Consider the following 10,434-nt stretch of genomic DNA (forward strand, 5'->3'; position numbering starts at 1 on the left):
ATGTTACAATTTGTCCAATATTATAATCGACCTATAATGTTTGTATGCACAGCATCTCTGTTATTTCGCTCTATAGGAATTTACTGATTCATTTAAAACTTCTTAATTTTAAGTTTAACTTAAAAATGAAATAAAATATTTAAAATTTAATGTTAATATAAATTAATGTTTTGTCATATATGTTTGAAGGGACCATTCCAAAGTGTTTTTTTTTTTTAATTCTAATGTGTGTAGGGCGTTTATGCGAGCCCCTTTTATATATAGTTATATGTTCATGTATCTATATATCGCTGTGTTACGCAAATTTCTACGTGAACGTGTTATGTTGTGCGCAACGTCGCGTCGTTTTCTGTGTGTGACGTCATTAGATCGACTGATCCTGGCTGTATTCTTGTTGCTATGGTACTTATCCTGCTTCTGTTTACAACGGGTGCTTAATATTATGTTTATTCTCTCATCTTTGGATCCGTTCAATTGATGTTCCTTTGTATTATTGATTAAATTATGCTTAGTTCTTTGTGTTCTTATGTTTCATTTCGTCCCAATTCTCCTTGTTTATGTGTTGAGTGTGATTTTTGCCGCAGATTCTTTTTCTGTCGTTCGTACACTTTTCTGCATCAGCTTTCTTTCTCTAACTAGGCCCGATTTGCGTAATACAGCGATGCATAGATGCATGAATATAAAAATAAGGGACTCAACGCCCTACTCACATAGGAATTACTAAAAGAACTCGTTGGAATTGTTCCCCAAAATATAATTAACATAACACTAATTTATAGTCGGATGAAACTATAATTGTTTCACTTTATTTTTAAAATAACCTTAAATTTAATACTAACATACTTTAAATTAATCAGTACATTCGTGTACAGCAAAATAATAGTGATACTTTGCATACAATCATTAGGTGTCGATTATAAGTTAAGGTGAGTCTATCTTTGTAACAGAGCGCGAAGGCCCGTAGGGTTGGCAGACGTCGAGGCTCAAACACTTTCTCATTGATCCAATTGGGAATCGAACCCGCGACCCTCCGGCTTGTAGTATAATGCCTAAACCAACTACGCTACCACGTGCTCCCTCTTCTGATGTAAGCCGATGTTAATTTGTTGGCTGAAAATGTACATGTCTTACAAGGAGACACAGAAGCTCCTCTGGACGCTAGCAATGAAACACCTTTGGAAGTGATATCAAAGGAAAGTAAGCATGTATCCATGTCTCGTCTTCAGAATGTACAAGAGGATCACAATACAAAGAGATCTGGTAGGTTTACTGAAAATGTGGCACAGTTAAATGTGAAGGAAAAGCCAGAAACAAAATATTTTTCATGAGAAAATTAATATCCGACTAAATTCGAGGAACCCTTACTAGCATTTTGTTCAGAATACTTTGACTTACAATTTATATAAGAACGTTCCTATTCCTGCATTTTATGGGAGTCTTACGTAAGAGAAGAACAAAATTTGAGACCATTTGAGAAAACTCCATAGGAAGTCTTTGAACCTAAGCAGAAGGAAGTGACTAGAGATTCAAAACAATTTTGTAACGAATTTCGCAGTTTATATTAGTCTACTGCTTTGATTTCTGCTGTACGGATTAGGTCCCCTGGTTCGTTCTAGTTCAGAATTAATTTCTTAGGCTATGAACTCTTAATATTTTGTGGGGCTCCTTGTACGAGTATATGAGATCTTCCCATCGCAAGGCCCGTACATACAGAAGACAACACAAGCACAGATAAGATGAAATACATCCATATCCTGAATGGGATACGAGCTCACGGTGTCGGAGTTCTGGAAATAGAAGGTAATGCTTGCCTTATAACATCTGTGCTCTTTACAAACATTACTATGATAGCCAAATCAAGGCAGATGGGCGAGAAACTCATGTAGCAGGCATGATAAGAATGAGAAATGCATTGAAAGCTTTGGCCGAAAAATATGGAGGGAAGGTAACACATGGAAGACTCAGGCCTAGATTGAAGGATAATATTAAAATGTATCTAACTTAGGATACAGACCAATTTGTGGTTATTGTAAACATGGTAATGTAACTTCGAGTTCCATAAAAATCAAGGAACATGGAACATAAGTATTGCAAATAAACCTCACTTCCTCATTCTCATACTATTACATATATCTACGTGCTTGGTAAGGAAATATTAGCTTGTTTACACGATAAAATTTACTGTTTTCTTGTAAAAAGATAAAGCTCTCCCTGTAACAGTCCGTGAAGACCCATAGAGCTGTGGCACGTTGAGAGTCCCACCGTATCTAGACAATCTGCTCAAAGTTGGCGGTAAAGTTGTAAGACTTACGCGCCGGCCGCACTTTACCTCCCAGAGAAAATTCCTTGTACTCATTTCTGTTATAGGCGGAGTCGACCCCAAGGCCGTAGTGCGACTGGAAGGATTAGGTAAATTGAAAAAAAATCCAATGATCTCATCGGGGCTTGTACCTGCGACCTTCCAGCTTGTAGCATAGTGTCTCAACCAACTACGCTACCGGTACCTGTGATATTTATTATTTTTTATTTAAATGTGTGAAAGTAATACTGTTTGTCACAAAAGAGGAAACGAAGATACCAGGCAATATATCTTAGGTGGTAAAATATTCACGATATAATATTTGTGTAACTACTTGGAGCACACACGTTTCCTTCAGGGATCAATCAACGCTCGGCTTGTCAAGAAATTCCCCGCCCTTCACAGAACCCAGAGGCACACTACCATTGCCCCCACTGAGGGTCACATAAATTCAGCCTAATACACATATATTTCTTCAAAACTCCAGTTTCTAAATCTCTCGTCCATTATCCATTGCTTAAGTAGTTTCGCTGAATCTGCCAAAGTTGCAGATCCTGTGTGACATTCCGTAAGGCTGAGAGGTTGCTGGCAATCTGCCCAGTTCCCAAGGAGGAAGACCAATCCTTCTCAGCTGTCCGCTACTGAATTTTATTTTGGTGGGCACCCTTCATATATGAAGGCCGTCTTATTTATCTATAACCCGAGGACATGCCATGCCTCGGTGACACACAAATTGTCAAATAAGAACATTTAAAGCACATTTCTTCTTCTAGGACTAACAGATATTTTAGCGATGGGACATATTTCAAAAGATAATTACAAAATATATTTCAATTCGTCGGACTAACTTCTTTTTTAGTTCCTTGAAGTGGGGTGAGACCGAGTCAACTTGGTACGCCGGCCACTAACTGGGCTATTATATCACCCCCGGACGATATATGAGTGTGGAGCTGGCAGTGGAATGAAAATTGGCAGGGGAAACCCAAATACTCGGAGAAAACCTGCACTAGTGCCACTTTGTCCACCACAAATCCCGCATAACCTGACCTAGTCCAGAACCCGGAACGCCTCTGTGGGAAGCTGGCGACTAACCGCGTGAGTTATGACACGGTCTCGGCCTAAATAAGATAAGAGGAAGGATTTGAAATTCTAGCGTTTAAAAGTCAAATCTGCATTCAGGAACTGTCGTGGAAGAATACAGAAACTAGGTTCTGTTGTAAATGTTCCGTGTTTTACGCTCCAGAACGTCCTCTTTTTCCCACATTCGCCCTGATAATAAGAGACTTCGGTTAATAGACGGTTTAGTGAACGGAACAAATATGATTTCAGAACAAAGTTTATGTATATTTTGTTCATTTTATACATAAATTTGAAACGTTACACATCCTATACAGATCACTGAAGCGTGTTTTATAGTTTGCACAGTTCATGAGACCATTTACACAAGAGAAGTTTCGTAACAAAATGATGTTATACAAGCGTTTCGCACTGTCTCTGTTGAAGACAAATCAGCCGACATGTACTGGCGGCTGAAGACTAAATCTCCTGGCATCGTTCAAAATATTCATACATCATATACTTGAAACAAAAGTTCAACTGCATACTAAGCCTGGATTACAAACTCCTTCCTGTAGGTTTCTCCATTCCCCATTGTTCTCGATGTACTTTTGTTGCAGATGTTTGTCTGTCGTTGAGAGAGACAGAGAGAGAGAATCGAAGGGAGAACTGCAGCAGAAATAGAGTAAATCCTTGCAGAGAAGGGTAATTGAACAGAATGAGCACTCCAATTACTTTTCTCTCTGTTCAGACGAATATGCTGCATCGAGGAACGTTTCAATGAAAATTAATTTCTATTTCTTTTAGTTTCTTGTGGTGGGGTGAGACTGCGTCCACTTGGTACGTCGGCCACTTCTGGCCTATTGTACCAGCCCCGTATGATAGATGATGAGTGTGGAGCAGTCGGTGGAATGAGAATTGGCAGAGGAAACCGATGTACTCGGAGAAAACCTGTCCCAGTACCACTTTTTCCACAACAAATCGCAAATAATTTAATCTGAGACCGAACCCGGACCGTCGCGGTGGGAAGTCGGAAAACCACACTTATTGATACATGTGAACGTAGTCATAAATTGTGGACTACCAGTTCTTCGTATGTTACGCAGTGTTTCATTTACCTACTTCAGTGTTCACGGAACAGGAGTTCTTTTAATCTGATTCGGAATTAATTCAGAAAATTTAAAATTTTGGAAGCTTGATTGGGCTCTTTGGACGAGGGATCGGCCACTCTGCAAAACCTTTGCCTTCAAAGGACAACCAAATGTAAGAGAGAGAAAAAAACGTGAACATGCGTGGCAATACCCCGAAACTGATATGAACCCGTGATCCTAGTGTTCGAGAGGCCAAGGCTCTGTGACTACCATTTTGCTGTACTGTAAAGACTTAGTAGACAAAACCGAATTTCCCCTTGCAACGCTTAGTGTAGGCTCACCAAACTAAATTTAACCTAAATCCATCCAAAGCCTGGGAAATTAAACATGAGAACAAAAGGACATGTACATGAATGTTGGAGAGCTACGTTTCTCAGCGGTTAATGCTGCGGGCCTGTTATACACTTGCCTGCAGGTACTACGACGATGGAGATCGCGACCTGGCCATGATGTCGCGCGGGATGCATAGCAACAGGGCCTCTCAACATTCGCGCTTCTCCGATACTGTTCTGCAAGTGTCCAGCCATGGGGGGGCAGCCCTCGAACAAGGTACAGTGGCACTAAGTGACTAACAGGACTAAATTGATCAAATTATTGGTTAAATGACAGGCTGACTAACTAACCAAATAAATAACTAGCTCCATGGAGCTGAGTCCAACAGAAGCCCATCAGTTGTTCAGCTACTCACGAATTCCCCAAAATACTGTTGAGCCTGAAGGTCCACTACTGCGGTCACAAGCGCCCTCCACTGGTCTCCAACTGAACCAGATCAATCCAGTCCATACCACCCCATTCTCTTTCTCTAAGATCTATTTTTTAATATTATCCTTCCACCTACGTCTAAGTTTTTCTGGTTGTCTCTTTCCTTCTGGCTTTCCCACGAAAAAAAAAAAAACTGTATGGGTTCATCTTCTTCGGGCGTGCTACATTTCCTGTCCATCTCATCCTCATTTATTTGATCATTCTAATTAGGCCTATATTTGGCGAAGTGTACAGTTTTTTCCAACCTCCTATCACTTCATCCCTCTTCGGTTCAAATATTCTCAGCACCCTATGATTAACCGTCTAACTAAGTAACTGTTGGGCATGCGAAATTATTAACGAAATAAGAACAGTGCTATTGACTGAATTGCGTTACAGTAAGTTACTAATATGCCAGTCAAGGTAGACGAGCGGTCTAAGGCAGGCACTGTCTTCGGTCGCTTGGAAACAGGGATCGTGGGTTCGAATCACACTCAGGGCATGGATGTTTGTGTGCGTTTTTCTGTGTTTATCTACAGGTAGAGGCCTTGCGACGAGCTGATCACCCGCCCAAGGAGTGCTACTGTATGTGTAAGATCTAGAAAAACCGAAGTGAACGGAGAAGTTCATGGAGGTAGGCCTAGGCCCACTGGGGCTGTAGTGCCAAGGTAAAAAAAGTTACTAATATAGTAACATACTGTTTAGTTATGTGACCAACTGAATAAGTAAATAGGTATAATCATCCACTGACTTACTGGATAATTGAGTTCCCAAGACTGGGGGCATAGCTGTAATGTCTGTTATTCCATTGGCATCAGGGCCTTCCATTTTCATTGAAAAACAAACAATCCTTTGTTTACAATGCTGTTCATTTTAGCCGTTCATGAATCATGTTTTTTGACAATTAGAAAATTTCATTACTTTCTAGACCTTGCTAAAAATAAACAGATAATAAGTTGAAATGAGATGACAATGAGGCGAAACTGCGTAAGTCTGGGTATACCTCCAATGTTCCAAATAACTATTCCATTTACTAACAGATCTATTGATTGACCGACTATCTTAGTAAGTGGGGAAATTATTGATTGGAAAACTACGTAATAGATTAAAATCACTACTTTCTTACTTACTTATGGAGCTGAGCCCTTCTTGAGGAGAAACCAAATCTGCAGCTACTCAAGAATTTCCCAGAATTTTATGGAACCCGAAAGTTCATTACCGTGTTCACAAGAGCCCTCAACTTGTCCCTATCCTGAGCCAGATCAATCCAATCCATACCTTCCCATCCTATACCTCTAAGATCTATTTTAATATTGTCCATCCACCTACGCCTTGGTTTTCCCAGTGGTCTCTTTCCTTCTGGCTTTCCCACCAGTATCCTATACGCATTCCTTTTATCCCCCCACTACTTACTAAGCAAATACCGGATTAACTGGTTAACAAATTTAATTGTGCACAAACTCTTGAGTTTCGTCTTTCATTCTGTAATTTTTTTGTTATTACATCAATCAGAAATTCAGTGCTGTAAGCACAAAACACCTTTTAAAGTTTCTTTCACATTCCATTTCTCTAAAATCGATTTCGTACTATTCTCCACTTGTACCTCAGTCCCTTTCTCGGCCCTAGTCCCTCAGTGGTCAAGAAAGTGAATGCCTCAGGCAGAAATCCTTAAGTCTGCTTCCTGTTGCACAGACTTGAATATAGTCGTGACAATCTTGTGCTTGTAATGCGACACTTAGATTAGGGGCCTGTAGTGTTATAATAGAAGAATGAAAGGAACATTGTTACGAATAATTTTGGTCATAAAATTAGTTATATCAATATAATGCAGTTCACAACGCAAACTGGAATGCTCTTGTTCAGTGTAAAGGAATGTGACAGCAGCCATAAAGTATTTAAGAAGACTTGCTTAATCCTTTGCCCTTAACCCCCTTGCCCGTGATAATTTCCGCATATTAGCTGATGGTGGACAACTCTCTGCCTCTCCGATGAGATAATCCTTTAATCTAGGATTCGACCCCAGACTTAATCGTTGGTTCTGCATTGTAGAAACACGTTCCATGTGATTGAAATATAATGTTCAGAAACATCAAAAGACAAAAGAAACATGCTAAACTACAACAATAAAACAAATCATGACACAACAATAGAATATCACTAACTAATAATCGAGAAAGTGTAAGAAGACACAAACTTAATTTGAACTTTGATTTTGCTGTAACTGTAAACTGCAACTGAAATAGCTTTTATTCTATGAACTGCCTCGAACATACAAGCTGTGCCAACTTACATAACCATATATCCGCTCCTGTTGCTTGCAGGAACTGCCAATAAGTACATAAGGACTGTGTGGATGTTCGAACTGAAAACAATATCAGAACATCAAAAGCGTTGCTTGCGAGACGGAAATACAATAAAAAATTTCTCCTTTAAGTTTTACCATCTGAGTGTGTGTGTTGGCCCACTCACTATGTACTCACAGCTATTTTCTTCACTGGTTATGAGTAAAATTCGTGAGTCTTATTATAATTATCGCCCCAAAGAGACGAGACAGGATGATAAATTTCCATCCTGTAATAATAAGGAACACATTTGGGCAACAACGCTATAAGTGGAACGTCATTGAAACTTGCTTGGGATTCGGTTTGAGTAACAGTTAAGTTCTCTCAGCGTGTTATTATCGCCCCCAACTTCTTCCTTCTTTCATGACGTTGCCACGTTTTAACACGATTTATCGTCATTCGATTCAATATGAATTTGTCCCGCAAGTTAATGACGAGACATGAACATACACTTAATTGTCATTGTTTCTTTCCAGGCCAACACCCTTACTGACGTAGAGACAGTGTGTGTTCTGCGAATGGTGTTCATACTTCACCCAGTAAATTGACATCGCGAGAACAAACCAGAACCTGATTAGTTCCATTCATTCCCAGTCTCCTCTAACTCTCCTACACCTACCTAATTATGCAATGTCTATGAAGCGTTTCTTTGTTTAACGCCATTCAGAACTACAAGAGATTCAGACAAATATTTTAACTTCGTCTATATATATTTTAATTTTCTGGTATATAGTAAAATTAACAGAGAAGAATCTGCAGAACTGTTGACAGCTGAAAAATTGGATTTCAGGTAGTGACGACATTCTCCAGGGGCTAGACACGAAGACAGTGCCAGTCCTGTCCAACAGGTACGCCATAGAGCGCGACGAGGCTGCTGACAATACCATCCCCAGGCGCGCCAACTCCACGACAGCAGATAAGGACGGAGGCCGCCAGCCGCACTACCTAGCCGTTGACATGCCACCTCCACCTCCGCCATTGCCGCCCTCACCTGCAGCGCAAACCAGAGATTCCTTGAAGAGCAGCATTCGCAGTAAGGGAGCTTATTCTGGCTCTTACTCGGGCAGTGGGCAACACCGATACCATGGAGATGATCCCCGTCAGCCATCGCCTTGCCGGGCCAGAATCATGTCGCCCATGGGGTTCGCCATTAGTCGCCAGCAGTCGCAGCGGCAACTGAAATCATCTCGACTCTCCAGACTGAGAGAAGACGCAGACTATGACGACTCTGTAGACTACTTTGTAGACTACGATTATGATGACTACGGCGGCGGACAGTCGAGCAGGTCGAAACCAGTCCCTATCTGGCTCTGTGTTTTCCTTGTCGTCACTTACATACTCTGTGGAGCGTTTTTGTTTTCGAAATGGGAGAAGTGGGAGTTTCTTGATTCTGCGTATTTTTGTTTCATAACGCTGACAACTATTGGATTTGGTGATTTCGTTCCTGCGAAACGTGTACAGAACAAGGACGCCACAGTCAGCATTGCCCTCTGTTCCTTGTACCTCCTCTTCGGAATAGCATTGCTTGCTATGAGTTTTAACCTAGTGCAGGAAGAAGTTATTAACACTGTAAAACAGGTTGCTAAGCGACTCGGTATCGTGAAAGACAACGAAGAAGACGAGGAATAGAATCCTGTCATTGTGTCTTCCTTTCACTGCTGTCGAAATAAATAGTGTTGCACCATACTTTCATGATTTGTTGGAAGCAAAATTGCCAGGCGCATTTGTTCGCTTGCTGCTTGTGACAAAACTTCTGAGTCAGTTACATCAGTGAAAATACTTCTTTTTCTTCTTCTTCTTCTTCTTCTTCTTCTTCTTCATCTTCTTCTTCTGCAGCCTTACGGACCAGGACCTGTGGCACGTTCAAATTCAGAATTAATTTCCGAAAACACCAGTCTATCACACATTTGGGGAAATCCTTGAAAAAGGGCTCGAGAAATCGTAAGACCTCAATGAATAAGGGGCAGTCAAATGAAAATGGGGTTACCACGTATGCGGCGCGCAAGTTGGGAACACTGGAATTTGCTTACGGTATGAACATATGTTGGGGACTCGGGAGAGCACAGTGACGACGTGCCCTTGCAAACTAGTCGTTTGTTTATTGTGTTGGAAGTAAGGTTAGCGCTACGTATGATCGTCCAACATCAGCAATGTAGGCGGGTAAAGGAGGACAGCGAAGTGTAGTGCGCTTTTTGACTACTGAAGGAGGAGGAAGACGAGAAATTCACCGTCGTATGTCTGTTGTTTACGGCGAACACAACATGTCACGTTCGCGTGTGCTGGCGTGGCATAAGAGATTCCGAGAGGAACGTGTGTCACTGCAAGATGATGCTCGCCCAGGACAGGCTCATCGTGTCATCACTCCTGATGTTATTGCTGCGTTGGATGGTCATATCCGGGCAAACCGACGGATCACTGTGAAAGAAATTAGTTTTTGTGGGAATAAGTCACGGCCCGTACACGCCATTGTGACAAAACACCTGCTGTACCGTAAAATCTGCGCGCAGTGGGTTCCACATCAACTCACGGAGGAACAGAAGCCTCAGAGAATGGCTGCATCACTGGGTCACTCGCAACGATACCATGAGGAAGAGTATGCTTTTCTGTTCCGTATTGCCACTTGGGATGCAACTTGGTGCCACCATTTTGAACCCGAGAGCAAACGGCAGAGTCAACAGTGGAAACACGTGAATTCTCCCCCACCGAAGAAATCCAAAGCCGTATACACAAGTTCCGGTAAAGTGATGTTGACGTTCTTCTTCGACTGCAAGGGCCGTCTGCTTGTCGAATTTCTCGAGCATGGGGCCTCAATTAGTGCACAGCGCTATGAAGATACTTTGCAGAA

General features: G+C 41.4%; 1 protein-coding gene across 2 annotated transcripts in view; it reads left to right on the forward strand.

The window, feature by feature from the left end:
* The window catches only part of LOC111861543, a 63,373-nt gene extending 53,477 nt beyond the window's left edge, over window positions 1–9,896 (forward strand). For both annotated transcript variants that reach the window (XM_023846201.2, XM_023846202.2), the window contains 2 exons: window positions 4,922–5,055; window positions 8,380–9,896. In XM_023846201.2, the coding sequence (XP_023701969.1) occupies window positions 4,922–5,055; window positions 8,380–9,218 (973 nt within the window). In that variant the 3' untranslated portion in view covers window positions 9,219–9,896. The remainder of the gene's footprint in view (window positions 1–4,921; window positions 5,056–8,379) is intronic.
* Window positions 9,897–10,434: the final 538 nt, after the last annotated feature.

Source organism: Cryptotermes secundus, unplaced genomic scaffold, assembly GCF_002891405.2.
Source record: "Cryptotermes secundus unplaced genomic scaffold, Csec_1.0 scaffold48, whole genome shotgun sequence".
Classification (NCBI taxonomy): domain Eukaryota; kingdom Metazoa; phylum Arthropoda; class Insecta; order Blattodea; family Kalotermitidae; genus Cryptotermes; species Cryptotermes secundus.